A 20,572-nucleotide genomic window follows, 5' to 3' on the forward strand; every position below is an offset into this window, starting at 1 on the left:
TCCAGAGACCCAATTGCACCACAAATATATTCTGCGATCATTAGCATACTTAAGCTGGATGCCAGGCGCCAGTCGGAGCTCAATCCAAACCATGTGAACACAATTATGACACAGCATTCGCACAGGATGGAATTCTTTGAAAACGTGAGGGTGTCGAAGATTGAACTCGTCGAAGCTATTCACTGCATTCAACGAACTCATACGTGAGGTGACCAATAAAAGCCCATTCTTCTAAATTTCAGACTCTCTTTGAAACTGTTCATCTTTATCAATAGTGTACCGCACACTCCTGGCTACAATCTTAAACTCCAGGAAATACAATAAATAGGCCGCAAAGTTTCTCATATTTCGGCATACATGCTCTTTTCAGGTGAGTTCGGTAAAATGCCTTTTTTAAGCGAGGTACTGTAATAACTCACCTGAAAAGGACATGCCTGCAGAAATATAGTGTTCCATGTGGCTTATTTATTATATTTATTGGGACTTAGACTGCAGTCGAGAGTGTGCGGTATAATAGCTCGCGCTGATGGGAGATGTTACCGTGCTGACGGCTTGGCCACGCGGCATTCACGTGGCATTCAATAGGTCGGGCTATTCACAAAAAGTTTAGCGATTATATATAAAGCGACATAAGAATTTTGATGACATAGAGCAGTTCATTTAATAAAGAACATCAGAGATACTGGCGGATTTCGTAGTCTGCCTCTGTTCACGGCTTATAAACTGCTGTACCTTAGATGTCATAACATAATAGCGCATGAACGCACATGGTAGTTGTAGCAGTCTACGCAAATGCTTTTGCTAGTTTCCAATCAAGACACCTTACAGGGTGAGAGTGGACGGCCCGTAGAAAGCGAGACGCTGTAGGCTAGGCATCGCTTCCTCCTTCCACTGTCCTATCTCATCGTCGCTTCGATATATACGAATAAGATATTAGGCGAACCCCATCGCTTTCGTGCATAGGTTTACAATGAACGAGGCACCACAGCTTCTTACCGCTTCGCACAAGTAAGGTATTAAACGAACCCACCCATTTTCGTGCTTGGGTTCGCAGTGAGCGAGTATCACCTGGCTACGGTTGAACGCATCTAACACAGGCCTACGCGGCGTCCAGATGGCTGGACTTCCGCGCGATGGGAATTCGTTTCGATCGTAAAGTAGCGACAGTCGCCGATCGCTTCGCAACATCATTCAAATTGACATAAATATACCTGTGGACGAAAAAAAGTAGGAGTGTCGCGCCTCGGGATGCCGTATCTCCTACACATTGCGAGCTTCATCTTGTGCATTCGGCGCGCTCTGCAGCCGCGGCAGCCTCCACTCAGCTGCAGCTGCGGCAGCCTCCACTCAGCTGCAGCCGCAACAGCCCCCACTCAGCTGCAGCCGCGCCGGCTTCCACTCAGCTGCATCCGCAGCATCCTCCGCTCAGGTGCAGCCGCAGCAGCCTCTACCCAGCTGCAGCCGCGGCAGCCTCCACTCAGCTGCAGCCGCAGCAGCCTCTACCCAGCTACATCCGCAGCAGCCTCTACCCAGCTGCAGCCGCAGCACCTCTACCCAGCTGCAGCCGCGGCTGCCTCCACTCAGCTGCAGCCGCAGCAGCCTCCACTCAGCTGCAGCCGCGGCAGCCTCCACTCAGCTGCAGCTGCAGCAGCCTCTACCCAGCTGCAGCCGCAGCAGCCTCCACTCAGCTGCAGCCGCAGCAGCCTCCACTCAGCTGCGGCCGCGGCAGCCTCCACTTAGCTAGAGCTGCAGCAGCCTCTGCCCAGCAGCAGCCGCAGCAGCCTCCACTCAGCTGCAGCCGCAGCAGCCTCCACTCAGCTGCAGCCGCGGCAGCCTCCACTCAGCTGCAGCCGCGGCAGCCTCCACTCAGCTTTCAATTCGGGCCGGAGCGGCAGATGGCGGGCGGCTGAGGTCCTGACAGCCGACAGTCCAATTGCGATCTCCGGCGGCGGAATGTGTCCAAACGGCGTCCTCCTGATCGCTGGTGGCCTTTGTGCCGCGTGAAGCTCTATGTAGCTCTTGTAAGACCGGGGAGATTAACGGACGTCTCGGCTATACGCCCGCTCCAGCGCTGTTTGCACCCCTGTCGAATGCTGTTCTCCGCACTGAAGAGAGCTGACGGGCAAAACGTCTACTGATCTCCCTGTTTTTACAAGAGCTGCCTTCCATTCCACACTGACGTCCAGGCCAACAGCCTTCAAGATCGGCATCCTTCAAGGGTGCCGCACACCGTCATTCAGCGGACTCTTCGAGGACTCAGTCAAATGGAATCCCGTTCTTTTTCGGAATGTGTGCACGGTGAATGGTTCCCCCGGGTTGTTCACTTCAGTACACGGGCTCGGGATATAATCTTTATAAAGTACATGAGACAGCATCGTGTCATCATTACGACAGTGAGAGATCACGGCCTCAGCATCGCAGGGCGGTACTCATCCAGTAGATACTGCATTATCACCGCATTAAACGCGGGTCATTCTAATATACATGTTGCTAATCGGGCTTGGTTGACCGCTAGTCCACATTGTGTCTCCATGAGAACTGATCACCTGGATTAGCCATCAAGCAATGTCAGGGCCTGCTCATCCATGACAGGTAAAGGCTTCCGCCCGTGGTCATCAGAAGAGGCTGAGCCCTGCCTGATCTCCCACCGATTATACACTCCACTGACGACCACTATTTTTGTGGGTGTGCATGTGTGTGTGTGTGCATGCGCATGTGCGTGTACGTGTGCGTGTGCGTATGCGCGTGCATGCGTGCGTGCGTACGTTCGTGCGTGTGCGTGTCTCTGGGGCTTTTCGACGCACTCAGCTATTAAGACTTCATGGCGTCGCCTGCCTCTCCCTGTGACAGGTGAGACTGGTGTGACGGACGGGGACCGCAAGGAATCGTGCCCCGTGCCTCTGGTTACCCACACGTTCGGCACCACCCGGCATGCATCTGACTACTATCAAGAGAACTATCAGGCTTCAGCGCGAATAGACCCACCGAGCTTCAATCCAGCTCCGACGTCCACCGAGAACTCCCCGAGCTGCTGAGCTCCACCGCAGACCGACAACTCACCGAGCTGCCGAGCTCTGCTGCAGACCGACAACTCACCGAGCTGCTGAACTCCGCTGCAGACCGACAATTCACCGAGCTGCTGAGCTCCTCTGTAAACCGACAACTCACTGAGCTGCTGAGCTCCATTGCTGACCGACAACTCACCGAGCTGCCGAGCTTCCTGTAGACCGACAACTCACCGAGCTGCAGACCCCACTGCCGACGCAAGCCGCCAGCAGGGAGCAGAAGAAGCAGTGTCGGATGAGGGCCATCGTGGCGCCGCTGCGCCGCAGCGGCCGGTGTCGCCACCGGCCGGGCCCGTCACAGCGCGACCGAACACTGAACCCACACGGCGTCTGGCGAGCGGCGCGCGCCGGCCGCCGCGCTGACCATCACACCGCCAAGGGAGCACCGGCGCGCCCTGCAGCCCGGCACGCTACGGCCGTACACCGCTGCAACGCCGCGTGTCGTCGCGCGGACACCTGTTCCCACGGAAGGCGACTGGCGACCGGAAACGCACCGGGTCGCTGCGGCCGGCGCCGCACCTCCGTGTGATCGCCGCGAAGGCCGCGGCGCGCCGCCCGCGCGCATCCATCGCCTCGGGCGCGGACAGAGCGGGCCGGCGTTACCTGGCGTCGTGAGCGCCATCTATTAGAAATATCATAAACTGCTAGTCTCAGCGCGAATAGGCGTGTTTCTCCAACATTTGCCATGGAATGTTATGCAGCAAATAGTCTGTAGTGGCAAAATTCGACGATGAAGAGTCGCATTGAGGGACTCAGTGTAATAATTGTCGATTAATCTATTTCAGAAGCACACTCAGAGGGTATAAAAATCCGAGGCTCCAGCCGAATCGAAGTTTTCTGTCAAATAGCTCTACCATGGGAATGGAATAGAAACGATCGCGAATCACGCCCGAAACGAACAGGCGTTCTCAATACCAGACCTCCGTGTGAGCCTCCGGACCTCCGTAACTGAATTAAACGGAAAATTGAATTAGTGTGAACTGCAAGCGACGCTTCATCGATGTAAATCGCCCCGAAATGGCCGTGGAAGTCCCGATACGGAACCCCTACTTGGGAAAGCAGGATTTTTCGCGTTTTTATGAATGTGGATGCGCCGGCTTTCTTGCAGGATCCTATCTGCGATAGAACACCGCCGTCGGTGACGGATAACGTGCACCGAACACGCGTTCAATGGAATCACGAGTTCTTACGATGCAAAAACTTATGAAAACACAAAAGGGTTGAGGACCTTTCTCTTGCCCATATCAAGAAACATCGAAATCGGCAAATCTCGTCCTAGACCAGTGCAATGCAGATGAAGCGATGCAGAAAGAGTGGAGCAGGCAGGGTGCAGCCAGAGTAGATTCAGGTCGTTTATCGCGCGGAGGACCGACGTTTGATCGCAAAACGATCCGTTCAGCACTGTCCCCCTGATCACGGCGCGATAACACAATGGCGTAGCTCGGTCAGCACAGTTACGAGTAGAGGTACCTATGCTGTTACCGAAACAAAATAAACGCGGATACATTCTGGACCAGAAAGCTAAGGCATCAACTGAACCATGCTTAACTTCTATTAGTTTTAAAGCTAATTTACTAGTCTTTATCGACGATGCCAATGGTAACCTAGTGCCATCTGCGCCGTACCGGATGCACGCGTGGCTGAGGTGTCTGTTCGCGCAGCAGAAGCCTTCTCTGCACATTTACGGCGCATCCAGTGACCAGCGGCAACGAAACACTGTTCACGCAAGACGGGTCGTTATTATTATAATATGGGCAGGCATCGTGTAAAATACAGTTATATCTGCACCACACTAGTTCCGTAATGCAGAGGGGCTCCGACCAAAACAATTGCTTTCCCCGCGCTCTACAGGTGTTGCCAGCGATGTAGCGGTGGGGTGAGCTACTTTATTTATACGCTATGAGTTATTCATACGTTCACCACGACACGGCTGTCACAGTCACAGAACTCGACACAGCCGATCCGAGGAAACCACATCGGGAACGAAACATGCGGTTTGTACACATCAGCACATCTCGCTATGCTGTGGGAAGGAGTCTGTTGACGGTTAATGTTGGCTGTCGTTAAGTTTTCCCCTATTGGTAACGCCGACCACGATTGATCGCCGATTCCGCGGCCGATCCCCGTGTGGATGTCAGCCGACCGCTGTCGACGATCCCGGCGCACGGCAAATCTATCGACACCGGCCCCGACTAGTCCATCGCTCAGCGCAGCAGTTCCGGAGGGAGGAAGGGGGGGCGGGGGGGGGGGCACTCAGAGTCTGTCCGGCGGTACGACCGTGTGCCGGTGAAGCCGACACTGACGTATCTCGTGGTGCTCACGACCTCGGGCCGGGCCTCAGCGCCGCCTGGCGAGAACTGCCACCCAGTGGCGACCTGTGAAGTCGACCACGGCCGGCAGCGGTGCTCGGGCCGTGCCAGCTATCCAGCGGCATTGGGCCGATGGCGGACCGAATGCAGTCAAAGCTGCTATGTAGGTAACTGGGCCTCGCGCAGTGAGCAGAGCTAATGGCTCACGGAATATCCAGTGCGCCATGAGCATGCTAACGACCACCAAGAAGATCAAAGCGTTGTGAAGTGGTCAACGGGACAAAACAGACTGATTAAGAAAGCCGTTAAGTGTAGCCTGTCATAGGGTCAGTGCAGGGCGTGTGAAGATTTTCAGGAAAAACCAAGGTTAGTGCGCTGCAAACGCGCCGCCAAACTTGTTGCATGACAGAACACAACATCACGTGTCGCTGATCTGCTCATTCTTGCATGTCTACCGCTAATGTTTTAGCTTTAACATTTAGCCGCGTATATGTCAACGCAGGAGAAGAAAATAATAAGTGAGCGGCACGTGTCCTCGGGACTGCGACATGCGCACGCACTGGGCTGAGTTGACGCGTTCTTGTACGGCTAGTACGCAAATTCCATGGCCGAGGAGCCTGTTGGAGATCTGGGATGAGAGGCCGTCGGGCTGGACTTGGACATCGTAGAAAAGGAAACGTGATCGTGGGACCAGACGGAGACCTGCCGTGACATCTCTACGCCTGTTAAACATTCACCAGCTCAGTGGCCCAATGTGACCATGACCGAATTTTGACCACGTAAATCACTTTATTTGGTTTTGTCGATGCGTCTTCTCTGGCAGTTTCAAAACGTTTTAAACGGACTGCAACATCCATCGTAAATGTACGCCCACTTAATCCTTGCATGACTCGCGGCGAGACGCAGGTTGGGTGGGGGTGCGTGCCAGTAACGCCCTATCACACAGCAGCAGGGGCGCCGCCCACCACCGACAACAATGAGTGCATCGTCGGTCACTTCCATGCTGGCCGGTCGTCTGCGCATCAGTCCCGCCCGCCAGAGCGCTATGGATTGTCGCGCGGCGCCTCCTATCGATTCCCTGCGGTCTCCAAGCGAATTTAACAAACATTGCGCGCCGTTACCGGCAGTGCGGCGCGGCCGAGCAGCGCCACTGTCCGGGCCGGCTCCGCGCGGTCGCGTACCCCTGGCAACGGCGCGTTCGAGCGTCAACAGACAGGGCACCGCCGGCGCCAGTGGTGGCGTGAGTTCGCAGCCGACGGCAGCGTCGCCGACCCCCGAGCCTCCAGCGGCGTCAGACGGCCGGCCGGGACTGCAGAGCGCGCAGAGCCGCCCGGACCCAGCTACAGTCGACGGGGCCTGCTCCACTGCAGCCACCTCGGGCAGTGGGCAGTGCGTGGTGTCACTGGGTAAATATGGCTGCGGCCGTTGCAGGCGCGGTGGGCGGCGAGGCGTTCGCCCGCGGCATGCGCGCGGCGGGTTACAGGCCGTCCCGGAGTCGGACTAGCGTCATGAAGTCCGGCCCTCGCGATTCTTGCAGCTAGCGAATGCGCAAGGTTTTCTTTGTGGGCAACAGGGGCCTGAGCGGGGCCAGGCCCCTAACCAACAGGGGCCTGAGCGGCATCGTTCTGCTGAAAGCGATGCACCAATGCACTCCATGTGCATCTGCTGCCCTGCGCGGCCTGCTTTCCGTGGCTCCTACCACTTTCTTCATGACTAGTCATTTACTCTAAGATCGACATCTTCAATGCAGATTGAAAACCAGATGATTTCTGCAATCGTCACGGAAGAGGGATTTTTTCTTCAGATGCACAAGGTTTAACATCCTTTAGCGTCAATAGCACCGGGATCGGCAACATTTGTCTTCTACCTAGAATTTGTGAAGCTTCCGCCCTCCTTGCCTCTGTTCCCTGTCAGAAATATTTTCAGAGATCACCAACAACCGTGGCTGTTGCCGTGAACCTTGGAGCGTCACTTTGAAGAAGCGACCATGGTGAGGGGCCCATGCACGGTAGGTTTGCTTTTAGTTACACATTGTAGAGTTCAGTCTACTCTGTTCAGTAGAGTAGACGGTAGCGGAGCACGCTTACATTTTCTGGTACGGTGGATGCACGTCCACAGAGCTGATATCACTTTCGATTTCAACCTCCCAGATGAACACTTTGTTATATGTTTGGGTGGCGTAGATTGCTAGGATTATCATATGCGAATAAAACAAATCCATTTTGACCACCTGGCATTGCCTCTAGTAGGTCCTCATGCAACCAGCTTTGCTGCTTGGCAGTCAGATAATTTAAAAATTTCAATATACGCGCATGTTTTTTGTAGTTTTCTGTTGCCGACAAATCTGTTTGTGTATGTACCAATGCATAGCGAGGGATACGGGTATCTATACTTAGCTGTCTTATAAGGCAGGAAATAAAAGTATGAGCCCCGTAAACGGTACGGTAATCATCTGTATTTCTATATTAACCTTCGTTCACAGCGTCATTGTTGTTTTGCATGCCTGAGTATAGATAATGACACTACCCAAGCAGAGCTGGAAAGTTATGCAGGACACTTAGCTCCAGCACTGAAGCATGTGTGGAAGGAGCTATAGTTAGTGCGCTAAGCCGTCCTTAGCTAAGACAAAGATGTCCGACTTCGGAATCGCAAGAGTATTTCACTTCCTCTTTGATAAGTTATCACCTGTTTTGTGAACTCTGCAAAAGGGCATCTCACAGATAGGGTGTGGTGAGTTTCCCAGGGTATGGTCCCTTGCCGTATTAGACAATGGTCAACCGCCCGGTATCCCGTGTAACATTCAACAGTAACTGCTATTGATATGAGTCACTGTCAAGGACTGCACGACATAAGTGCTGCTATCTATTTCCTTGTTTCATTATTTTCAGTTGCCAGCCGTTAAACAACACGGCTGGTGACTGGCATTATTTTGTCCGCCGATTATCTAGTGCTGCAATAACTCCATTCCGCGAGCAATCCCTCAGAATGATAGCAGGACTGCAGCTTACACAGCAAACCAACGAATGCCACGCGTTGAGGCCTTTCAGTAATCTTCAAATAACTCTGCTATGTGCGTGGTTCCTAAAACTAAAAGGCTGCTAAGCTCTGAGATACATTATGTGGGCTCTCTCCTCTAAACCACGCAATGTCCTCATCGCGGCAGAGGTTTTGCATTGGCGGTTCGTGGCTTCTGATCATTTACATGAACGTAGCTCACCCGGGCCTGAGATCGCATTCGTAGTCAAGTTTTGTATGCCTGTTTCACTATACGTTGCGCGAGGAGATCCACGTCTCGTAAAACTCGATCTGTAGCCAGTTTCTCAAAACAGAAATTCGTAGATTTTTGACGCAAATCGTATATTTTTGGCATACAATCATAAAATCCAGTTTCTCAAAGCAAAAATTACAACTTACAACTACAATCTACAACACTGAAAAAAATACACAAAAAATGTACAATCTACGACACAAATATATGCAAACAATCTTGCATGAGTTTCTCAAAGCCCAGAACAAATGTGCGACAGAACTTAATTTTGATAAGTCCTTGGTGAATTTGGCAATGCAATCAACGCAAGCATTTGTGTCATAGATCATAACACTGATCATAGGACTGCTACTTATTGAAAGACATGTTGCTGCAGTGGCAAGCCTAAACAACATACAACAGCTGCTAAAGGCATAACAGAGCATGAAGCTTGAATGTGAGCAGGTAATAGTGAGTGTTCCAGTCTTTGAGGCAAGAAGCCCTGGGTAGGGCATGCCAAGACCAAAAGATAACACAAAACTGCCTGGTCAAGGAGCTTCCTTTGCAAGAACATTAAAATACATCACAATTGAGAGAAATTTGTGTGGATGCCACAATACTTGTTATGTATACCATACATTCTATGCCCATGTATGTTGTATTCCAGACACTTTCGATGTGAGGTATGGGCAGCAGCATCACCTATAGTGCCTGCCCTAGTTGGAAACATGATGTGCAACAAATGCTAATAAAATAGCACCGCATAACACACGGATTATACTCTAAAAATGATTTAATTTGGATAACATAGCTGCACACATATTGTGCATCACAATGCCATACAGCAGCAGCTAGCCTGCATAAAATCATACCATAAAAACATACTCTCAATGATCAGTCATATAGAGAGTCTGCTCCCAATGAGAAGTACAGCAGGCTGCTTGTGATTGGATTCATGAATGGCCCTTTTTCAGTGCTCAGTGATAGCTCATGTTTACTTTACATGCTCCCTTAAGCCCTGAAAGCTAAGGGCTGACAGTCCCACATTCAATGCCCAGGATATGCTTAGTAAGCACAGACATGTACTTACTATTCACATGATCTTGTCCACAATCACTATGCAAAATAAAGCCTCCATGAGTGGAACATTTTAGGATGCACCTGAACATTGAAGGAGCTGATGAAGGGAAGAAAGCTTCCTTCACCGAATTTATCAATTATGGACAATATTGCCACCAAAACCAGCCCCAGTTCGGCACGTATCTCCACAAGGCCACACACATCGACAAAAGGTGTTGCTCTGTTTATTGCGTAGCACGGAGACTAGCACACACAGTGCGACGATGGCAAAAAAACCGCGCAGCGGTCGACGCAACTAAAGGGTGTTACTGAAAAGTGGGTGCGCACCATCGTAGGCGAGTCGACGGCCAATGGCCTCACACAAATCCCTTACGGACGGGGAGCTGTCTCCACTTTCTCTCTCTCTCTCTTTCCTTGAAGACTGCCAACCGTACTCTTCCTTTGTTCATGGTCGTCACTGGGGATTTAGGACGCACTCAGCTGGTTCGGCTAGATGGTGTCAACTGCAGCTCATCCTGGCGGAAACGCGGGCACCACGGGTAAACAAACCCCGCGCCCAGACGCGTCAACCACTGCACCACCGGCACCTGTCCCTTTGCTTTCATATCCTAATAAGCGTTGCTTTTCAACCAAAGCGTCATAATTGTAGCTGGAGATAATCTCCCCAAAATCGTAAGCTTACGTGGCTGGTTTGATTTCGAGCCAGGCAACAGAAAACTTATATATTATTTTGTCTTAATCGATGGCAGTTCGGGTGCATGTAACACATACTCAAAACATAAGACGTCTGTTTATGGCTGCTGGAATTATCTCAAGTTTGGTGGTTGTTGTCCTGGCAATGGAATGCGCAAATCAACGCCACTGCCAAATATACAAGCTACGACGAAGGTCACGTGACGGTTTTGAGAAACTGGCTTAATGTGTAGTTTGTAAAATCGAAAGTACACATTAATACTTGGGGTGAGATTGTACCTTCGCTTTGAGAAACTGGCTACTGGTCGAGTTATTGAGGTTTTCCCAGCACGCATTTTTCAATGTCCGTGCATTGTTTCGTCCCCGTTTGTTTTCGGATTTCCACTTTATTCAGCCTCAGCACCTGAGCTTTCTCGTGCGAAGATGGCGTTAATGCCTCCGAATGCCCAGCCCTGAGGAAGCCTCGCCTTCTGTTGTTTGCTTTGGCTAGGGGCACGGCGACTCCAGCACCATTTGAGCGTCGGTTCTGTTCCGGCAGTTGGTCGAGCCTATCCGGAGGTCAGTAGTCTTTCAGCGACCATAGTCATCAACGAGTGAAAACCCGTCCCCTTCCGTGGGTCTCCTGCTCCATCAACGAGGGAGAACTCATCCCCTTCCGTGGGTCTCCTGCTCCATCAACAAGTGAGAGTCCGTCCCTTTTCATGGGTCTCCTGTTCCATCAACGAGTGAGAACCCGTCCCCTTCCGTTGGTCACATGTTCCATCAACCAGTGAGAACTCATACCCTTCCGTAGGTCACCTGCCCCATCAACGAGTGAAAACCCATCCCTTTTCGCGGGTCTCCTGTTCCATCTATCCTATGGACGTCGGATTACTGTAGTGATTCGTCTGCCATCAGCGACGAGGCAAAATCTACGTCGACGAAGATGGCATCGGAATGCCACATGTAGCAAGCTCTGAGGAATAGCTATGGGGCTTCCTGTGGTCGCGCACTTGTGTACCACCGATCAGAATCCCTGCCAACTCGTAGCCGGTCATCCGGCCGCGTGCATTCGCAGCCATCTAGTTGTCCACTGCTGTGTTGTAGACTGCTTTGAGAGACTTAAGGCAGACAACGTCTAGAGGTTACATTATATGAGTGCAGAATGAGGGCGGCTTCAGGATCTCATCTCACTGCCCCTCGCAAAGAACGATCCCAAGAGGCTGCTATGGCCGTGGTTGCCATCCAATATAATGATCCGCGAAGTCGGGGACGCTGGGCTTCACTGTGCCTTTAAAGTGACGGGGCAACGCCTTGACGCAGTCCTCGTTTGGTCCTGCCGTACTTTGTGGATATCCCCATGGACCCAGGTGGTGCTCCGTTCGGTAGAGGCTCAGATGTCCTTGAACGAGAGTAGGTCGACATTTGTTGGACAAAATGCCCGACTCCGTTCGCTATCGCGGCACACATCACTGCTACGGTCTTACTGTGTCCAGCTCTGGTTATCTTAACCCCTTTCTATCTTGTCCCTTTGGAGCGATCACTTTCACAGGCCCCTGAAATGTCCAAATACTGGTGTCGTTTACATTGGGCTCATGCAGTGGGGCATAGCCCTGCGTTCGCAGCTTTTTACAGGTACCATTGAACCCTTGCAGCTGTGGATGATTGAAACTGACCGCTCACGCAACGGACCCAGGCGTTCTGATTTCAGGATACAGATGCCGAATGAGGAAGTCGAGTATTACCCAGTATTGGGCTAGAAAATTACTTACCATGAACATTAGGCAGCACGGAGATCCTGCACGAACCTCACAAGCATCCTGGGTATTCAGGTTCTCACGTCTAATTCTCAGCACTGCTAAGGGCTGCACCAAACACGTGGGGTAGTGCGAAATATTTCAATGACCCATTCCCAATATCGGGATAAAAAATAAATATGTTCGCGAGAAAATTCATTGATTGTTAGTGGTAGGCAGCGTGTGCACATGGTCAGAACGTTTTCTGAATTGACGTGCCTTGGTCTTTTTTGTTTTGCTTCACCTTCTTTACTCGTGATCCTAAGTATCTACACCTTCAAACACCGATTATCTAAGACATAACCAACGTATCAGCTAGTTATCACAGTGGGGCTTCACGTTGCCATCACTGTCCATGCGCACCATTTGTGCTAGCGTGTCCTGACTGTTGGAAGTGTTCTTCATTCCCTTTCCCTCGCTCAACTCACGGAAGACTTGCTTTAAGCTAGCTTCGCCATGACCTTCGCGGGACAGTTTCGTCCACGAACCAGGTCTGCGAGGGTAATATGGGCATTTATATAAGAAATACGACGAAAGGAGATATGGGGCCAACATACTCTGATACCCATGCCCGTTGTAATAAATAGTGGATACTTGTGAATTGATAACGGGAGTGATGTCTGAGATGGGGAAATTGGGAGGCTGAGTATTTAGGTATCCCTCATTCACAACCGCCCGCAACGCAGTGTGGCGCAGGTCCGCCAGTACGGGATAGAACCTGGAGTCATAATTACTTGCTTGCCCAATCGCTCAAGATGAGAATGATGTATGTTGCACGCTGTGTGCGTAACATGATGTTTACGTAAAGTACGTTGCACTAAAAAATGGGTCTGGAAAATAGTTACTAATTCCATCGTTTGTCATTTGTATCGCAGCGTGTTCCTATTCCATTGTTGTGGGATCCCGATGCAATGACAGTGAAAAATGTCATTGTGATTGAAAACTTTGTGTGAAAGTGAAGTGAAAGTGAAAACTTTACACCTCGGGGAAGGTACACATGCGATCCCTGCTTTGTTTCTGTCCATGCAGACAAATGGGTTTAATACCGCGTTTTTCAGGGTTGGGAAGGGATAGCTACTGCACTTAAGGGCTCTGTGATTATGGGTCGTCCGAATGCCACAATGGCCCTTTTCAGGCCGGAACAGGCCATCAGCAGTCAAAAATGGGCATTCTGCAGGTCAGAATGGACGGTCTACAGACTCAGAAGTGCCCTCTTTTGGACAAAAGGGTTCTTAACAGGCCAGACTGAGCCCTCAATAGGTCAGAATAGGTTTTTAAAGGCTTACATAATTCCTTTACAGTTGAGAATCAGCCCGAACATACCAGAATGGATCATCTTCAGACCCTCCAAGTTAGGGGAGCGGTAGGGGCGCCGTTCCTCCCCCCAGCTTTCCATTTGGAGAGATAAGCTGCCCCCACTGCCCCTTCCCCCCCCCCTCGGTTTTCATGCTCTAAAACAATTGTGTGTCTTACTTACCCCGGGCATCATGTCCCATTGTCCCGTAAATACCAGACACGCTCGGGAGCAGGGTTGTAATTTCGAACAAGATCGTAATTTCAAGATGCTTTTGCAATGCGACGGTATCGAAAAAGGAAACAAGGCATTGATGGCATAACAACAGGGATACATTAAAGCGAGGAGGCAAACAAAGTTAAAACAAAAAACATGATTAAGTTCGCTGGCTTGACATTCCTTTCAAGGATATACCTTTGCGTTTAATCGCAGCGTGACATTGATGAAATTGATGTGATTCTTCGTTGTCTTGAACGTAAAAAAGCCAGCAAACAGCGAGGCAGTAATATTTATTGAGTTTTGTTCCTAAACATCGGCTTGAAGCGCACCTGAAGCTGCCCAGCCAGAGCAATACTATTACTAAAACAACTTTTGTCCTGTCCCTTGGTAGGACTAATATCTCCCTATGCGATAGTTTCCTCCAGATTTTATTTTTGCCCTCGTAGATACTAGGTATAGCAACCATCATTATTTCAGCACTACTTGTTGGTTAAGCACTAGAAACCAGGCAAATCAATATGGTGGGAACGTGAAATGAAAGACTTAAAAAATGTTTATGCACGAGCCCTACATGCGTGTCATTCACTGTCTTGGCCACCTTTGTATTTAGCATACAGATATAAACATTCAATCCAAGAACGTTGCCTACCGTGTTGATTTAAGGTTGTCGTTATCCTCAGGAAATGTCTTGCTGTCTTGGTCGCCTTTGAATTCAACATACATATACAAACATTCAATTAAAAAACGTTGCCTACCGTGCTCATTTAAGGTTATCGTTATTCTCAGGAAATAGAAGAAATTTGGTGCGGAAAAAGTATCTTTGATTGCTGTCTTAAAATGTTGTTACTCCTACGCCGCTCAGAACGATAAATGAACCACACGGTTTTTTGGTACACTTGCCAAATGTCATAGCTGGCACTAAAACGATGACTAACTTGGACTGGCTTCCTATTGCAGCAAGCATACCACTGAGATGCGAACATGTCTACTTGTTCTATTAATTTTGCCACTTAGTTTAGCAAAAGGTAAGTGACCGCCTGCTAGTGTCACAACATGAAGTATAGGTACCGGTTTTTGTGAATGTCCAAACTTGCAACCAGTGCCGGCATGGAAGTCCAGATGTGGGTTCCAGGAACTGCTAACGACATTCGAACCGAGCAAAGAACAAATAACGACCTGGTTTTTGTCCGATATTGATAAACTTCCAAACCTTGAACTTGAAAGCAAATTTAAAATGCTCGTGGAAACTTCTATTTATATGTGAGAAGATCGGATTTCCCTGTTCGGGATAGGACCGTGTTAAATTTCGGGTAAATGTACCATTTCACGCTGAACACAAATAATTCGTCTTGAAAGATGGAAAGTAACAAGGAAGCGTGGTCACGCTAAACTTGAATTCATGTGTGAATATGCTGGATTCAACAACATACAGCTGCACAAGATTAGTTACTCTCAATATCATAAAGTCATGTCAAATCTTCAGTCTTCACATCTCACATCTTCACATCTGGCGTGCGGCACCAGACGTAAAACCAGGTCGAGCTGTGATCTGAGCCACACTGGCATGCACACCCGTAACACAGATGTCACAGCACTAGCTCGAGGGGGACTGGGCGTGTCCAGCGGGCTGCTGCGGGCGAAGCCGGGGCCTGTGCGCCACTCGCGGCGGATCACACTGGCCATCAATGTGACGGTGTACACGCGCACGGACCAGCTTACTGACCATGACGTCAGTAACCCGCCCCCTAAACGCCGCGCAGCATGCGCTGATTGCTTGTAACGCCTCCGAACACTTTTCAGAATATTTCCCCGACAAGGCCTCCGTCATCAACAACAAGCATTTGGCCTTCTATCAGCGAGAGGACTTCTATCTTGTGACCCTTCCGTGTGCGATAGGTGCGTTCGGTGTGCACCATTGTGTCATCTCAAAATGTGCAGAGCTTCAAAGGGGGGTATTGATAGCATGAGCGCATTGGCCGCCAGGCGTAGCGTGACACGAGCTTTAGTAGACCTCGACACATGTCTGATGTAACGTGCTTGATCGATGCTGGAAGCTACTCATCACTAAGCACCGTGGCGTACCAGCAACGGAATTTTACTTCGTAGCAAAAGCTACGCCACGCAGTTGTCAACGGCTGCAAATATTGATTCGTTCCAATCATGCTGAATGTAGCGCAATCTAAGTTATTTGAACATTGCCGCATGCAGAATGGTGGATTCAGTGTTTACCACGTGTGTTTCATCAAGCGACACTATCCGACCGTCAAATGTTGGTTCGTCATTGCACACATCAACAAAAAAGCTGGATGGGTGGTTTTGCACAAACTTCAAATATGACTTAATATTGTAGGGAATACTCCACATTGCGAAAATGCCGCTCGGTAACCAGAGTCAACTTTGCTATCGCATGGAATATTGCATACAACATCAGTATTTATTCAGCTTCGGGTTCCGCACTTTTAAGTAGAAGTAACCCCACCTTCAGGCACGGAATCATCTCGCGATTCCATGTGGGACTGCTTGGAATAAATATTTCAGAGGTGCTAGTGGAGCTCATTGTCATGGGTGCTGTAGAGAAGCCCATTGAACCACTTAACTTGATGCGTTTGGAAAGCAACTTCTGCTAAATACAGCATCCAATCTGAATTTGCTGTACGTTGTATCTCGGCTCTGCAAGCTTCGAGGCTCAGTATCACTTGCAACTCCAAAAGCTGGTGCTTCCTTCGCACAACAATTTTTTTATTAACACGAGGCGAAGCTCGCTCCTCCCCGCTCCCTTTTAGGAGAGACGGATGGCGTTGCATCTGCGTTCGCGGCACAGCGGAACAAATGGAGTTCTTGAAAAAAGAGCTTGCATGTCTGCTCCAGCATGGGGCATGGCACGTAGTGTGGTTATTCCTGCATCATTTTTTTAAGATGTGTTGGTTACAAAACCACGCGCGTAAGTACCTGGGTGAAGAATCTAATAAGATGCGTAATGCGTGAAAACACGCATTATGAAAAACGGTAATTGTAATGCAACGTGAAAGAAGCTAGAAGAAACTTCAAAACAAGCAAAAAACATAAACAAAAGTGCAACACACAAGCGAAGCTCTGCCGGTTTGGAAATTCTGGGCAACAGCTTATTACGGCGGGGCTCCCCCTGTTGCGTGTTCCGCTGACTCGTGTTCCTGCTGCAAGAGCGCTCCACTTCGTCTAATACGTGCTTGCTCACCTGCGCTCACCTGATCAAGCGCCGCAGCGGCGCTATGTCACGTCTGCCCCGTGCACTGCTGACCTGTATCTCTATTGCAGCGGCGCTCTGCCTGGTCTGCTGCGTGCTCTGCTGCACATTGTACGCGCGGGAGGGTATCTGCCACCTGTTCGACTTCCCCGAGAACCTGAAGCGACGTGGAACCGAACACTTCCTGTCCGTGGACGAGTTCCTAGAGCTGGAACGGCGGCGCCAGCTCGGACTGCCCTGCGACTCGCTGCTGGCGCTAGAGGAGCAGCGGCGAGCAGAGGCGCTGGGTGAGGAACCCCCCGAGGCGCTGGGTGAAGAGGCCCCCGAGGCACCGGGTGAGGAGGCCCCCGAGGCGTCGGGTGAGGAGGCCCCAGAGGCGCCGGGTGAGGAGGCCCCCGAGGCGCTGGGTGAGGAGGCCCCCGAGTGGCCGACCGACCAGCCGGCGCCGACCGACGTCGCAGAGCCGATGACCGGCGGCGAGGCGCCCGACGGCGGAGGGGCACTGCCACTGGACGCAGAGGGCGAGGGCGAGGTGCCGACCGAAGCTGTGAACGCGGAGGGCGACGGAGAGGCCCCGCTCCAGAACGGCGATGGGACTGCGGCGACGGAGGGGTCTCCGCTGCGTCTGTCGTCTGCGTCGGCCGGATCGGGCGCGGGTGTGACGACCACACCGTCTCAGCAGGGTGTGCCGACGGCGCGCAGGTCTGTGTCCTTGGAGCGGCCGGGGGTCAGGGGTGTGGGCGGAGAGGAGGACTCTGGTCACCGCTCGCGCCTGTCTGCCCGAGCGCCCGCCTCGGACAGCGCGCTGCAGCGCCGGTCAGTTGGCGATGCCACGGCGAACCTGCCCGTGCGGTCGTCCACCAACCGGTTCAGTGCCGACGGACGTCCACGATCTTCGAGAGGGTACGGTCCTTCCCTGTCTCACCTCGTGCCGGAGGACGTGGACGGCCGGCCGGTGGAGGACGCGCGGTATCAAGACCTGGCGGGACAGCGAAGACCGAGTCGGCGGAGTGACGCGTACGCAGTCGCTCCGTCGGACCCCGCGCTCTCGCGGCGCTCCGATCTGGGGGTGCCGTGGAGGGAGGGCGTTGCGGCAGACAGAGAGCCTCCTCTCCGGCCACCTGGCGCCCAGTGGTCGGACGGAAGGCCCGCTCTTGACGAGCAGGGCTTCCCTCTGGCGCAGGGACGAAGGTCTTTAATACTGGCGACGTCAACCGGTGCGCATGGGCCCGTTGAAGGCGGCCAAGGGCTTCGTGGTAGGCAAGCCAGCTTCACACCGCTCAACCGCCAAGCCGTGGGTAGTGCTCGTAGTCCCCCCGACTCTCACGCGTTTGTCACCGGTTCTCCGTCCACCCTGGGTCAACGTGGCGTCTCGGCTGCTGGTGAAGACGGTCGGCATGTCATTCTCACTCCATCTGGGCACCATCTCTACCACCCGGACATTAACGGAGACATGCCGTTATCTGTGAGTGACCAGATATTGCAGCACGAGCTGCGAGCTCAGGGCGCTGACCCAGCCCGGTACGGGTCTCCTGCTCAAGGAAGGGGGTCGTTGTCAGCTGAGTCCTCCCAAAGACAGCTGTCTCGCCAATATGAACCCATGGCTCAGGACCCAGACGGCCGTGTACGCAGATATCCAGACGGGGAACGAGACCCCCGCAGTTATGAATACCCTCTGAGAGGCCCAGGTCTTCAGGAATATGAGTATCCATACCAGGGGCGTCGATCCCAGCAGTACGAGTATTCAGCTCAGGAGCCATCCCTGCACGGGTATGACCACCCTGTCCGGGGACCAGCTCTGCAGAGATACGAAGAACCGGAGTTTCGGCGGTACGAACGTCCTGACCGAGACGCCTTGGACCAAAATCGCATACGAGCTTTTGCGTCATACGACCGTGCTGACCGCGTGCCTTCGGCGCTGTTGCGGCCGGACCAAACGCACAGGCCCGGAGACGCCTCGACCCTGACCCTGTCGCAGATCGCCGTCTCCCGGCGCTCGCTGTCCGGGGTGCCAATCGACGCCCGGTACGGTCCGCGTCACGACCCGCGCAGCCCCGGATCGAGCCCCGGCGAGCCGGCCGCTGCCGGCCGGTCGCGGGCCCGAGGTGGCGGACATGGCCGGGCGGCCTGAGCCGCTGACGGCGGACGGGTCGCGCCGGCAGGTGGCGCTCGGGCCGGACCGCAGGAGCTCACACCAGCTAGTGACGGCGCCAGACGGACATCAGTATCTGGTGATGCTGCCCTCCCGGTCGAGAGGGCCGCAGTCTCCTCGGGCCGGGCCGTCGTGGGGGATGCCTTCGCCGCAGATGGACTTTAAGAGGTCGGCGCTCGAGGGCTCGCGAATCTTCTCCAGGCAGAGCATACCGGTGGGCCTGTACGGAGAACATGACAATGCCACCGACCCGGGGAGGCCTGGCTACGACGGACGCCGGCCACCCCCTGACGACCAAGTGATGGACGAGCTTCCACCAACTCCCCCACGCGGACAGGTCGCTGTTTCCTCCAGCCCTAGACGTCGCACTGACGTCGATGAGCCGCCGTCCGGTCGGACGTCCGCTCTGATGAATCGCGTCCGCTCCGTCTCTCTCAGCCGGATGTCACACTCGCTGCGGCAGATGGTGACGGGCGCGCGTCGTCCCTTCCTCGCGCAGCCGCTCCGAGGAGCCAGAGGAGCCGGCCAGCGGCGCGCGCGGCTCTGCTGCCTGGCTCATGCATAGGATCCGCTCGCTGCGCGGGGTCTCGGAGCAGCCGGGCCTCGGGCCGCAGTCGCAGCGTCGGCGGCAGCAGGAGCGGCCGGCCGCTAGGCGGCAGCAGCAGCGCCGCCACCGCCACCAGTCGTCCGCCAGCCCGTCCGGGTCAGACAGCAGCCTCAGCGGCGCTGCCACCTGGCCGTCGTCCTCGGAGGACCTGGAGGAAGGCGAGTACGTGAGTCCATCGCACCGCAGCGGGGAGGAGGAGGCGAGACAGCCGACGCCGCGCCCCGAAGGCGAAACGGAGGCGGCCACTGCCCAGCGGCAGCGGACGAAATCACCCGAGATGGAGGCGGGCCAGGCGGAGGAGGACAGAGAGGTGGTAATCAAGAAGGGGTTGCCAGAGGTGACCGTACATCCCAAGCAAGAGCCAGTGCAATACGTACTGGAGGAACACAAAGGGCGAAAAAGGATTGTGGCTGTAAACGCAGATCAGCCTGGTGATGGACAAAGCCTGACGGACGACGCTGCGCGCACATCCAAGCTTATCAAAGGCAATGCCGAGAAGAGCGACGAAGAGTTATCTGCTCAAAGGCGTGCTAAAAGGCACAGAGAGCATCTCGGCGCAAAAAAGAGGCGATCAAACGAATCCACAGACGAATCAGCCAAAATAAAAAAGCATAAGGCGAAGAAAAAGAAGAAGAAACGTCGGCGAAAGCGATCTCGATCTAGCAGCACCACCAGCAGCAGCGGTACCAGCTCTTCATGGGAGCAGACCACACGATCATCCAAGAAATATAGACCTTCATTGTGCAGGGAAAGCAGTCATAGCTACTCGGAAGAGTCTGACTTCTCCAATCACTCGGCAGATCATGGAAGTATCGGTCATATGGAGGTGACCTATGAAAACGGCAGGTCCAGGTCGGCTTCTGCTTCCAAAGACTACTCTAGCCGATATCCCACCACGAGAGACGACA

The 20,572-nt window shown here is 52.9% G+C and overlaps 2 protein-coding genes across 3 annotated transcripts in view; one reads left to right on the top strand and one right to left on the bottom strand.

Moving 5' to 3' along the window:
* The window catches only part of Rcd6 (Reduction in Cnn dots 6), a 23,426-nt gene extending 19,853 nt beyond the window's left edge, over positions 1–3,573 (bottom strand). The window contains exon 1 of one of the 2 annotated variants that reach the window (XM_037230463.1): positions 3,240–3,573. In XM_037230463.1, coding sequence (XP_037086358.1) covers positions 3,240–3,311 — 72 coding nt within the window. In that variant the 5' untranslated portion in view covers positions 3,312–3,573. Of the gene's footprint in view, positions 1–1,211; positions 1,580–3,239 lie in introns of those variants that run through there. The other variant, XM_037230462.1, reaches the window with a different exon arrangement.
* A 2,686-nt stretch (positions 3,574–6,259) lies between these two features.
* LOC119108131 (uncharacterized) lies at positions 6,260–19,036 on the top strand. Its single transcript, XM_037231709.1, has 4 exons — positions 6,260–6,280; positions 6,690–6,780; positions 15,483–15,578; positions 16,977–19,036. The coding sequence occupies exons 1-4, from the start codon at positions 6,260–6,262 to the stop codon at positions 19,034–19,036; spliced, it is 2,268 nt and encodes a 755-aa protein (XP_037087604.1).
* The last annotated feature ends 1,536 nt before the right edge of the window (positions 19,037–20,572 follow it).

Source organism: Pollicipes pollicipes, unplaced genomic scaffold (genome assembly GCF_011947565.3).
Source record: "Pollicipes pollicipes isolate AB1234 unplaced genomic scaffold, Ppol_2.1 Scaffold_6686;HRSCAF=7923_pilon_pilon_pilon, whole genome shotgun sequence".
In the NCBI taxonomy this organism is placed as follows: domain Eukaryota; kingdom Metazoa; phylum Arthropoda; class Thecostraca; order Pollicipedomorpha; family Pollicipedidae; genus Pollicipes; species Pollicipes pollicipes.

Coding starts and splice junctions, on each gene's coding strand:
- LOC119108131 (XM_037231709.1), top strand. CDS start 6,260: ATGACTCGCGGCGAGACGCAG. Junction 6,781..15,482: donor GCAGTGCGTGGTGTCACTGG/GTAAATATGGCT, acceptor AACACTTTTCAG/AATATTTCCCCGACAAGGCC. Junction 15,579..16,976: donor GACCCTTCCGTGTGCGATAG/GTGCGTTCGGTG, acceptor TCTCTATTGCAG/CGGCGCTCTGCCTGGTCTGC.